Below are 13,116 nucleotides of genomic sequence, written 5' to 3' on the forward strand. Positions count from 1 at the left end.
AAGGCTTTTATTTTTTTTTATTATTGCTATTTTTAAAGATTTTATTTATTTATTTGACAGAGATCACCAGTAGGCAGAGAGGCAGGCAGAGAGAGAGAGGGGGAAGAAGGCTCCCTGCTGAGCACAGAGCCTGACTCAGGGCTCAATCCCAGGACCCTGAGATCATGACCTGAGCCGAAGGCAGAGGCCTAACCACTGAGCCACCCAGGCGCCCTGAAAAGGCTTTTAATATATTGGACACATTTTAATGAAAAACCTATGGTTTTTCCTCACTCTTTCCTTTGGTAACTTCTAATTCTCTAGATTATCCCTTTTGCAATGAGATCACTAATTCCCTTGTTTGATTTTCAAGTATGTTTTTTGGTTGAGAGTTCAATAACATGCTTTTCCTTATGGCTGCATTTATTAAAACAATTTTGCCCTAGTGGTTTTGTATATCTTTTATAAAAAATATTTATTCCTGACTACATGCTACTTTTTATATGATTAAATTAAGTAATTAATTTATTATTTATTTGATAGAGAGAAAGCATGAGTAGGGGGAGGACAGGGGGCAGAGAGAGAGAGAGAATCTTAAACAGACTCCATGCTCAACATGGAGCATGACGTGGGGATCTATCTCAGGACCCTGAGATAATGGCCTGAGCTGAAATCAAGAATCAGATGCTCAGTGGTCTGAGCCATGCAGGCACCCCTACATGTTACTTTTTAAAATGTTTCTGTAAATGTTATTTTCTTTTAAATCGTTTCATTTTGATTTGTTGCTAGCATTATAGAAATACAGTTGATTTCTATGTATTAAGAATCCAGCAACATTGCTTAAACTGTTATTAATTCTGACAGTTGATCTGTAGATTCTAATTTCTAGGTATTTCATTCACATCGATTGCAAATAACAGTTTTGTGTCTCTCTTTTCAGTATTTATAACTTTTCTTTTTTTTGTCTCACTGTTGTTGACTGACCTCCAGATCAGTGCCAACTGGCAATGGTGATTGTAGGTCCCCTGGTCTTGGACCTGATCTGGAAGGGAATCATTTTATCATTAATATGAATTGTAGACTTTTTTGAGATAATTTTTAAATATCAAGGGAGTTCCCATCTGTTTTCATTCTTTGCTAAGAGGTTGTTTTAGTTCATTTCATCAGGAATGGATGTTAACTTTTGTTATATGCTTTTTCTGTATTCATTGATATGATGCAGCTCCTTCAGTCTGTTAATATAGTTAAATATAGTGATTGATTTTTCAAGGTTAAAACAACATTACAATCCAGGAATAAACAAAACTTCTCTTACATTTTCTATAATTCTAGATTTTGTTTGATGGTATTTGTATATAGTTGTCACATCTGTGGTTATTATTCTCCTTTCTGTGTTGTCCTTCTCAATTGATCAGGTAATTAAGGTTATGTCAGCTTTCATAGAACAATTCTGTGTGTTTTTTATTTTTCTGTAGTCTGGGTAAGTTTGTAAAAGAGTAGAATTATATCTTTCTTGAATTTTCAAAGATCTTACTAGTAAAGCCATTGGATGTCTGGACTTTTTTGAAGATTTTCAACTATTGATTCAATTTATTGATTGGTTATAGAACAACACAGATTTTGTATTTCTTCTTCAGTAAGTTTTAGTAAATTATATTTTTCCCTATGAAAAAATTTCCATTTCATCTAAATTTTGAGTTATTGTCATAAAATTGTTTATAGTATCATTTTATTATTTAATAGCTATAGTGTTTGTAGCCTTTCATTCCTGATATTATTTGTGACTTCTCTTTTTTAGGTGGGACAAGTCTTGCCAGTGGTTAATCAATTTTATTATTCCTTGAAAAGAAACAATCCTTGTTCATTTTTTTCTATTGTGAATCCATTTTCTATTTTATTATTATTTATTATTATTTTTTAAAGATTCTATTTATTTATTTTAGAGAGAGAGAAAGCACGAGTTAGGGAGGAGCAGAAAGGGAGGGAGAGGGATGAAGAAAGAATCTCAAGTAGGCCTCAAGTCAAACCCAGAGCCTCATGCAGGGCTTGATCTCACAGCCCTGAGATCCTGACCTAAACTGAAACCAAGAGTTGGATGCTTAACTGACTGAGCCACCCAGGTCACCACTTTTCTATTTTATTACTTGCTGCTCTCACATTTACTATTTTTTCCTTCTATTTTTATGGGTTTATTCTGATGTGCTTAACTTTTTGAGATAGACACTTAGCTAATTATAAATTTCAACTTTGTTAATTTTTTATTAACATATATGTATTATTTGCCCCAGGGGTACAGGTCTGTGAATTGTCTGGTTTACACACTTCACAGCATTCACCATAACACATACCCTCCCCAATATCCATAACCCAGCTACCCTCTCCATAGCCTCCCTCCCCTCTCCTCCCCTTCCCCCAGCAACCCTCAGTTTGTTTTGTGAGATTAAGAGTTTCTTATGGTTTGTCTCCTTCCTGACCCTTTCTTGTTTCATTTTTTCCTTTCCTACCCCCCAAACCCCCACTCTGCCTTTCAAATTCCTCATATCAGGGAGATCATATAATAATTGTCTTTTTCTGATGGACTTATTTTGTTCAGCATAATACCCTTAGTTTCATCCACATCGTTGCAAATGGCAAGATTTCATTTCTTTTGATGGCTGCATAGTATTCCATTGTATAAATATGCCACTTCTTTATCCATTCATCTGTTGATGGACATCTTTCCATATAGATTCTTTCCATAGTTTGGCTATTGTGGACATTCCTGCTCGAAACATTTGGGTGCACGTGCCCTTTTGGATCACTACATTTGTATCTTTAGGGTAAATACCCAGTAGTTCAATTGCTGCATTGTAGGGTAGCTCTATTTTCAATTTTTTTGAGGAATCTCCATACTGTTTTCCAGAGGGGCTCCACCAGCTTGCATTCCCACCAACAATGTAGGAGGCTTCTCCTTTTTCCACATCCTTGCCAACATCTTTTGTTTCCTGACTTGTTAACTTTAGCCATTCTGACTGGTGCAAGGTAGTATCTCATTGTGGTTTTAATTTGTATTTCCCTGATGCCGAGTGATGTGGAGCACTTTTTCATGTGTTTGTTGACCATCTGGATGTCTTCTTTGCAGAACTGTCTGTTCGTGTCCTCTGCCCATTTCTTGATTGGATTATATGTCCTTTGGGTGTTGAGTTTGATAAGTTCTTTATAGATTTTGGATATTAGCACTTTATCTGATATGCTGTTTGCATATATCTTCTCCCATTCTGTCAGTTGTCTTTTGGTTTTGTTAACTTTCCTTTGCTGTGCAAAAGCTTTTGATCTTGATGAATCCCAGTAATTCATTTTTGCCCTTGCTTCTCTTGCTTTTGGCGATGTTTCTAGGAACCTGCAGCTGAGGCTGAAGAGGCTGTTACCTGTATGCTCCTCAAGGATTTTGATGGATTCCTATCTCACATTGAGGTCTTTCATCCATTTAAGTCTATTTTTGTGTGTGGTGTAAGGAAATGGTCCAGTTTCATTCTTCTGCATGTGGCTGTCCAATTTTCCCAACACCATTTGTTGAAGAGACTCTTTTATCCATTGAATATTTCCTTTCTGCTTTGTTGCAGATTAGTTGACCATAGGGTTGAGGGTCTCTTTCTGGGCTCTCTATTCTGTTCCACTGATCTTTGTGTCTGTTTTTGTGCCAGTCCCATACCGTCTTGATGATCATAGCTTTGTAATAGAGCTTGAAGTCTGGAATTGTAATGCCACCAACTTTGGCTTTCTTTTTCAACATTCCTTTGGCTATTTAGGGTCTTTTCCGGCTCCATATAAATTTTAGGATTATTTGTTCCATTTCTTTGAAAAAAGTTGATGGTATTTTGATAGGGATTGCAATCAATATGTAGATTGCTTTAGGTACATAGATATTTTCACAATATTTATTCTTCCAGTCCATGAGCATGGAATGCTTTTCCATTTCTTTGTGTCTTCCTCAATTTCTTTCATGAGTACTTTATAGTTTTCTGAGTATAGATTCTTTGCCTCTTTGGTTAGGTTTATTCCTAGGTATCTTATGGTTTTGGGTGCGATTGTAAATGGGATTGACTCCTTAATATCTCTTTCTTCTGTCTTGCTGTTGGTGTAGAGAAATGCCACTGATTTCTGTAGATTGATTTTATATCCTGACACGTTACTGAATTCCTGTACAAGTTCTAGCAGTTTTAGAGTGGAGTCTTTTGGGTTTTTCACATAAAGTATTATATTATCTGCAGAGAGTGAGAGTTAAATTTCAACTTTGAAAATTAAACATTAGTTTAGCAGTGTCTTACACAATTTTTTATAAGGGATAAATAGTAAGTATTACAGGTTTTGTGGGCCATGTGGTCTCTGCTGCAACAACCCAACTCTGCCATTGAAGAACAGAAGCAGCCATAGATAGTATGGAAATAAATGAGCATGCCTATATTCCAATAAAACTTTATAGACACTGAAATTTGAATTTCATAGAATTTTTATTTTTCATTAAATATAATGTTCCTCTTGATTTTTCTTTAATTATACATTTTAAAAATGTAAATGGCATTTTTTTCCTCATGGGCTGTACAAAAACATGTAATAGGCAGGATGATTTATTGACCCCAGATTTGTATCACTAATAGTAATATTGCATTGCATATATCTACCCCAATTTTTTAAAAAAGATTTTATTTATTTATTTGACAGAGAGAGATCACAAGTAGGCAGAGAGGCAGGCAGAGAGGCAGGCAGAGAGAGAGAGGAGGAAGCAGGCTCCCTGCTGAGCAGAGAGCCCGATGTGGGACTCGATCCCAGGGCCCTGAGATCATGACCTGAGCCGAAGGCAGCGGCTTAACCCACTGAGCCACGCAGGCACCCATATCTACCCCAATTTGTGTATACATTTATTGTTTCTGAGTTTTAACTATTACAGATAAAGCTGTTCTGAACATATATGTGCTTGGTATGAGCATATGCTTTCTTTTCTCTTGGATAAATACCTAGAAGTGGATTATATGATAGGTATTCTTTTTTGTCTTTTCTGTCTTTCATTGGTTTTACTAATTCTGTTTTTCTCTTCTTTCTTCTTTTATTGTTTTATTGTTAAAAATTGCATTCTAATTTTTATTATTTTGTTGGTTATTCTTTTTTTTTAAAGATTTTATTTATTTGATAGATATCACAAGTAGGCAGAGAGGTAGGCAAAGAGAGAGGGGGAAGCAGGCTCCCTGCTGAGCAGAGAGCCAGATGTGGGACTCAATCCCAGGACCCTGAGATCATGACCTGAGCCGAAGGCAGTGGCTTAACCCACTGAGCCACCCAGGCACCCCTTGTTGGTTATTCTTAAATTCAAGAGAAACTTCAACCTTCCTATTTCTCTGTGAAAACTGAGGATTAATTAGCTTACAATTTTTTTTCCTTCATAAAAGAGATAAGACTTCTAGCATCTTACTGCTGCATTTCCTCTCTCCTTCTTACCTGTGTTGTTGAAACCACCAATTATAGTTTCAGGTTGTTATTTATTGTTTTTAATATTATGTTTCTATTTTTAAAGAACTCCTTTCTTGTAGCTTGCATAAACTATACAGTCAATTGCCAGCAATAATTCCACCTACCTATATGTTTTACTTGTTTTTAGTTTAATACTGTTTTGTTTATCCTTTGTCATCTTATTTTCTTGGATTCCCATTTCATTTCTCTGGAGTATGTTTTTTTTCCAGAATTGATGGTTTCTGAAATTTTTGAGTTCTTGCATGTTTAAAGCATACTTATTCTGTTCATATTTGAATTACAGTTGGACTTTGAAAGCATTGTTTCATATTCTTTTAGATGACAGTGTTTTTATGAGAGGTCTGACTCAGACTAATTCATTTTGTCTTGTAAGGAACTTGGTTGTTTTTTTTTTTTTCTGTCTGAAAAGCTTTGGAACACTTTTTTTATCCTTCGGGTTTCAGAATTTCTCTATGTGTCTGGGTGCGTGTTTTTTTGTTTGTTTTGTTTTTTGTTTGTTTGTTTGTTTTGGCGTTTTGTTTTTGGCTTTCATTTTTATTGTTTGAACCTTGGTGAGCTCTCAATTATTTCATCAAGTTTTTCTTTAGATCAGGGAAATATTTTTCTATTAGTTCTTTAATTTTTTTTCCTTACACCACTCTCTATGTTCTGCATTTGTTGCTTATTTTTACTGGTTGTTGGTCTGTCTTCTGGATTTCTTAACTTTACTCTCATTTTAAAATTTCTGTTCTCTTTATTCCCCTTTTTAAGATATTATTATTTTTCCCTCCCTAGTCTCTTTCTTTTGGCCTACTCTCCATTCTTCGTCCCCCTTTCTCTAGATCATTGATTAATCTTTATTACTTACTAGTGTTAAGTTGAGACGGGGAAACTATTTGCAAGGATTCTTGTTCCTTCACTGGTCATTTCTTTTTAAAGCAGTCCATTCTTATTAATGGATAGTTTTGAATCAATATCCTCTCATCTTTTAGAGATATTGGGATACTTTGGAAGTTCTATTCTATCCCATGCATTATTTTTGCTTCTCTTAGGGTATGTCCTGTGTTTGCTGATTTTGTTCTTTTCATTCATGCTGTTAACTTTCCAAAAGGTCTGATAGTCCTTGCCTTTCTGTTACATTTAATAACAAATGTTTAATTAATAATCATGGTGATTGATATAGCAGCTGGTATGGGTTTCTTCTGCAATTAGATAGATCTTTTTCTCCAGGGCTGTTTATGGGCACTGGGCTAATTTGCCCCTTAATGACCATAGTAGTTTGTCCCTTAAGGAGTTTATTTTGGATGATAAAGACTATTTACTTCATGGGTGAAACTTTAGTTTTTATTAATCTCCACTGTTGTGGGGACCTGGAATTATATCATGCTCTTTTTTACTTTTATCTTCAGTGCCGACAAACAATGCTAGGAACTCTGCTAATTTGGGGGTTTATCATTGGAGCATAAATAATTCCTGCCAACATTTCTATAAACTTTGAGGGGTTGAGGAGAGTGGCCCAGATGTTCTGTAGACAATCCTTTCATTACTTACCTTAATATTAGCCTAAGAGATCACTCTTCGTCTTTTTATTTTTTATTTTTGGATTTGAATTTTCTCCAGACTTCTTTGATGAAACGTGGCTCTTATTTCTGCATTAATAATTTTCGGTTTTTATGTCTATCCTCCCTCTCCCTCCATCAATCAAATCCCATTTGTTTCCCATTTTTTTCATGAATTCATGACAAAATTGTGTCTTTCTCTTTCCCAGAACTGTGGCAGGTTTTTTCCCTCCTTTTATTCTTTTCCATTTTTGGAAGGAGAAGAGATCTACTAGTGCTCAGTTCACCATCTTAGGCTAGAAACCAACAGGTCTTGTCTTTTACAATCATATAAAAGTTGACTAAATATTTTGTGATGATACAACAGTAATACTTAAAAATAAGCAAAGCCATAACTTCTGTTTCTTAATGTATTTTACCACCAAATTTTCTTTAGGAGTAGGAAAACTGGTAGGTTGAAGATTTCTTCTCACCATACTTGGGTAGTACACTTTCATAAGGTTGTAGTAGGCAAATAAGTTTTTTAAAAGTTCATAAAATATGAATCTGCCAGAATAAAAGGAAAAAAATAATCAGCAAATTAAAAAAAGTCTAAATCTTGGGAGGCACTTCTTTCTAGTTTCTCATATTTCTGTGTCTTGCAAGGAAATGTACTAATGTTCCTGTTCTGGACTATCTTGTTAAAAATTTTTGTAAAAAAACAGAAAACATAAAATATACCATTATAAACATTATTAAGTGTACAGTTCAGTGATGTTATTAAGTATATTCACATTGTAGTGCAATAGATCTCCAGAACTCTTTCATTTTCTGAAACTGAAACTCCATACCTTCTAAACATTAATCATTTCCTCCTTCCCCTAACCCTTGGTTACTACCATTTTTTTTCTGTCTGTATGAATTTGACTGCTTTAGATACTTCATGTAAATGGAATCATGCAGTATTTGTCTTTTGTGACTGATTTATTCCACTTAGCATAATGTCCTCAGGTTCGTCCATGTAGCAGGTGATACAATTTCCTTTTAAGGCTGAATAGTATTTCATTGCATGTATATACCACATTTAATGTATCATTCATCTGTCCATGAATATTTGGGTTGCTTCACCTCTTGGCTATTATAAATAATGCTGCTATGAACACTGTGGTGCAGAGATTTCTTCAAGTACCTACTTCTGATTTTTTTGGCTTTGTAACTGGAAGTGTGATTACTATATCATATGGTAGTTTTTTTTTTTTTTAAGATTTTATCTATTTATTTGACAGAGATCACAAGTAGGCAGAGAGGCAGGCAGAGAGAGAGGAGGAAGCAGGCTCTCTGCTGAGCAGAGAGCCCGATGCAGGGCTCGATCCCAGGACCCTGGGACCATGACCTGAGCCGAAGGCAGAAGCTTTAACCCACTGAGCCGCCCAGGCACCCCTCATATGATAGTTTTATTTGGAATTTTTTGAGGAACTGCAATACTGTTTTCCGTAGTGGTTGCATCATTTTATAGTTCCACCAGTAGTGCACAAGGGTTCCAATTTCTCCACATTATTGTCAGTACTTTTCTTTTTAAGATTTACTTATATTTTTATTTTAGAGATCAAGAAAGTACACTAGTAGTGGGAGGGGGAGAGGAGAAGGGAGAGAATCTCAAGCAGACTCCCCATTGAGAGCCCTCAGGAATCTGAGATCATGATCTGACTTGAAATCAAGAATGGCCAGCTTAACCAACTGAGCCACCGAGGCACCCTGCAATACTTTCCTTTTTTTCTCTTCTGTTTTCTTTTTTTTTCCTTAGCTACCCAAAGACTGTGAGGTAATAACGTATTGTGGTTTTAATTTGCATTAAACTATCTTTTAAAAGATGTTTAGATAGTAAATAGCCTCAGAAGTTAGAGGTGGTATCCTCTTGCTGGAGTAAAGATTGGATGTATTTGCTTAGTTCCTATTATAAGGTATTTGGACTATGTAAGCTTGAGGTTCCTCAGCTGTGGTATAAACCTTCAGTGTATATAACATCCACTTGAGCTCCTCCTCACTTGCATGGGACTTTGGAACTCTGCAAGCAGGAGGCGCATGCTACTTGGTGTACCATGAATGGCAAAGTCCTTTTTCTCTGACCTAGGAATCTTGTGTCTTCTGCCAACATCCATGAAACTATGACAGCCTAACTTCTTAGCTTTCAAATAGGTTGAAACCCGAGATGCTTCCCACTAATTAGAAAATTGAAAAGTGAGAACATATTTAACCTGTTTGACTTCGTTATTTTATTTTAGAGATTTTATTTATTTATTTGACAGAGATCACAAGTAGGCAGAGAGACAGGCGGAGAGAGAAGAAGGGAAGCAGGCTCCCAGCCCAGCAGAGAGCCCGATGCGGGGCTCGATACAGGGCTTGATCCCAGGATTCTGGGATCGTGACCTGAGCCAAAGTCAGAGGCTTTAACCCACTGAGTCACCCAGGCGCGTCTAACTTCAGTATTAACGAAAATATCTTATATAAGAAAACAGCCCTTTAAAAGAGAGTATGTTATTTGTTTTTCAGTGTTTTTCTTTTTCTTTCCATGTTAGTGCTGAGTTTCATGAGAGGCTAAGTAAAATTGATAAGCTGAAGAACAGATATGAAATTCTTACTGTTGTTATGCTGCCTCCTGAAGGAGAAGAGGAGAAAACACAGGCCTATTATGTGATAAAGGTAATCTTAATTGATTTCATAGTTGTGAAGTATCTTTGTCTGTAGTCTGTAAACCAAATGGCTTGCTGGTTTGTTTGGTTTTTTTTTTTTTTGTTTTTTTTTTTTTGCCTTGCAACTTTAAATTTCATAGCAGTTTTGTAGCTATTGCCCTTAATTAGGGCCATAAAACATTAGTTGTTAAATGGAGGTACTATAATTTTTTAAAGATTTATTTATTTAAATGAGAGTGCAGGGGTGCTCAATAGTGCATGAGTAGGGAGAGGGGCAGAGGGAGAGGGAGAGAATCTCAGGCAGACTCTACTGAGTGCAGAGCTGACACTGGCTTGATCTCACAGCCTTGAGGTCATGACCTGACCCAAAACCAAGAGTCAGAGGCTTATCTGACTGAACCACTCAGGCGCCCCCTGAAGCCATATATATATTATATATATATATATTTATATATTTATATATAATATATATATAAATAAATATAAATAAATATAAATTTATAAATATATAAATATAAATATATGATTTATTTATTTGCTTTAGAGGGGTGGGCAGAGGGGGAGGGATAGAGAATCTCAAGCAGACTCCATGCTTGGTGCAGAGCCTGACATGGGGCTCAATCTCATAACCCTGAGATCATGAACTGAGCCAAAACCAAGAGTTGGATGCTTTACTGCCTGTGCCACCCAGGCACCTTGAAGTTATTATTTTTATATACCTCAAGTCCACGAGGTCAAAAAGAGGTCTGGACTTGACTGCTCTTTGATCTTTTTTTGGAGGGAGGGCTATCATTTGTGTCATGTCATTTCCCCCCATTTATTCAAGATTCATAATCTGTTTTGCCTTGCAACCTGCTGTCACTTTCTTATCTTTACTATTCATGTGTTTATTCATGTGTTAACTTGTTTAACACCTCAGGCTCAAGGGCTTATGTCACTATAGCCATCCATTCATATGGCTACACCCTAGACTATATCATCACCTGGAGCTGTACCACCTTTGAAATCTTATTCTCTAATGTACCAGTGCAGCTCTGGTATGGCAAATGTCCAGAGAGGAAGAGACCTGTTTTTTGTCTTCGTGATAGATGGGAGAGAGAAAGGTCAGGTGGTGAACGTGCTGTCTTCTGGTGTTTGAGCTTTGTCTGCCATTTCATGGTTATCTTTACCTAGTAACCCATAAGGGAAAATAGAGAAGTGATCAAGAATTGGATGCATTTCCCTTCCTGAGTACTGCCATACTCCTTTTTCCCATGTAGAAACTGAACAGGTGTAATTTCCTTTACACAGAGTTCTGGGAACTTAAAACACCAGAAAGGAATGGAAATTTTAATGTTAATTCATTTTTCCTCTATCATACACCGATGGGAGTAGAAAGATCTCCCAATTCACACCCTTAGGGGATGGCCCTTTTAGACAGATGTTCCCTTTCCTTTGACTTGTACTGAATCTTCCACTTTCCTTCTTAGCCCTTCTTTGAGTGTGCCCCAACACACACACTGAGTGTGATATGCCTGCCACTTTGCCTCAGGAAATTCCACCTAACTTACATGAGAAATGAATCCCAGTTCTCAAACCGTTCTAGTAACTCATCAGTCTGTAGTACCTCAGGCTTTGATCTGATACTAACAAGACTTTCCTCCTCTCAGATTTTAAAGGTTGAGGGGTGAAGGGTGGGTTCTAGGTTGTTCAGTGTTGGGAAGAATATATATATATTACAATTCCACTTAAGTTTCTCTTTCAACAAGTTCTGTGATGTTACCGAAAAGCTCTGGTGTTAGAGTGCATTTGTCCATATCTTGGTTCTATCACTGACAAAGTAGGTGACTTTGATTAAGTTATTTAATCATTTTGTGGGCTTAGTTCCCGTACTTGCAAAATGAGGATATTATTACTTTTGTTGTGAGAAGTAAATATGTGAAGAAATACACATAAACCCTTAAGCAGTGTCTGGAATAATATGAGCCCTCAGTAAATGTTAGCTGTCATTATTGTTATTGCTGTGATGATGATGATTGATGTTGATGCATCCACTTCTCAGGAAAACAGGCAGATTTTATGACGAAGTGTGTGTTTCTTCTGTTCACAGCAAAGTTGCTGGATAAATATCAGCATAAGGCATATGTAAGATGAATCAAGTCAATCAGTTACCTTCCCAATTTTCTAATGCCACTCTTCACTTTTCATCCTTTCTAGGGTCTGCAGCTTGCCACATTATTCCATTTCACATTATACAGCATATTTATTTGTTAATTTATTTTTATACAGCTTTATATATTTATTTATTTATTAAGATTTTATTTATCTGACAGAGACACAGTGAGAGAGGGAACACAAGCAGGGAATGGGAGAGGGAAAAGCAGACTCCCTGTTGAGCAGAGAGCCTGATGCGGTGCTCCATCCCAGGACTCTGGGATCATGACCTGAGCCAATGGCAGACACCCAACAACTGAACCACCTAGGTGCCCCAATACATAGCATATTTAAATGTTTTACTCTTAAGACTTCACATGTGCCAGATTTGTGAAAATGAAACTTTATTTGTAGCTAGACTTAGTGTGTCTTATGTGGTCTTCATAAGGATAGAGTCCAATTCTGACCACAATTTAGTGAAATTATTAGAAAATGAAATTACTAGAAAATGTTTTAAAATGCTGACAGAAAGGTATAAAAATTTGTTTCTAATATAAGCTTTCAAATCTAGGATAAAAGGTATATATTTTATAATCTGATTTAGAAGCAGATAGAATCATAAGAGTTTTTAGAAGTTTAAGGTATATATGGAATTAGATCAAGAAATATATATAAATGCACAACGTCAGCCCCTTTGTTTGCAAATAAAGAAACTGAACTTGGAGAAGGAGGATGTATTAATTTAATGTTACTCATCTCGTTCATAAGAAATCCACAACTAAAATCTAGCTGTTTTGATTCATACTAGGTCTCTTCCACTACAGTATGTTTTTAAATGAAAAGGTTGCCAATTTTAGACTATAGATTATAATTTATCTAAGAAATTTTATTAACTCTTTTTTTATTATGTATTATTTACTGTAAAAATGTGTTAATATATTTTGAAGTATAATAAATATCCGTGAAAATGTTAAGAGATAAAGAATTACCAAAACACTGTCCAGATGGCCACATTCTGATGTGTATTAAATACACATTCTTGGGACTGGATAAATTAACAAATGAAATTATTTAATTTTGATTAAAAATGGGTTTTGGCACTTTTAAATATCTATTCATGTTATCCCTGCCAACATTTAATTGTGGAAGTCCTTTGGAACTTTTTTGATACAACTCTAGAGAGTTTAGCCCAGTAACATTTAAGCTGAAAAAAGTCACTGAGTATGCCCACTACTGAGAATTTTTGGTTTTCAACAATTTATAGACTGCATTTTTTCCCAGCCATATTTATC

At 35.9% G+C, this 13,116-nt stretch overlaps 1 protein-coding gene across 1 annotated transcript in view; it reads left to right on the top strand.

The window, feature by feature from the left end:
* CCDC39 (coiled-coil domain containing 39) overlaps positions 1 to 13,116 on the top strand; it is a 58,265-nt gene that overhangs the window by 34,007 nt on the left and 11,142 nt on the right. Inside the window, exon 14 of the mRNA XM_059163389.1 lies at positions 9,578 to 9,701. Coding sequence (XP_059019372.1) covers positions 9,578 to 9,701 — 124 coding nt within the window. The remainder of the gene's footprint in view (positions 1 to 9,577; positions 9,702 to 13,116) is intronic.

The sequence above is a fragment of the Mustela lutreola genome, chromosome 2 (assembly GCF_030435805.1).
Source record: "Mustela lutreola isolate mMusLut2 chromosome 2, mMusLut2.pri, whole genome shotgun sequence".
Classification (NCBI taxonomy): Eukaryota; Metazoa; Chordata; class Mammalia; order Carnivora; family Mustelidae; genus Mustela; species Mustela lutreola.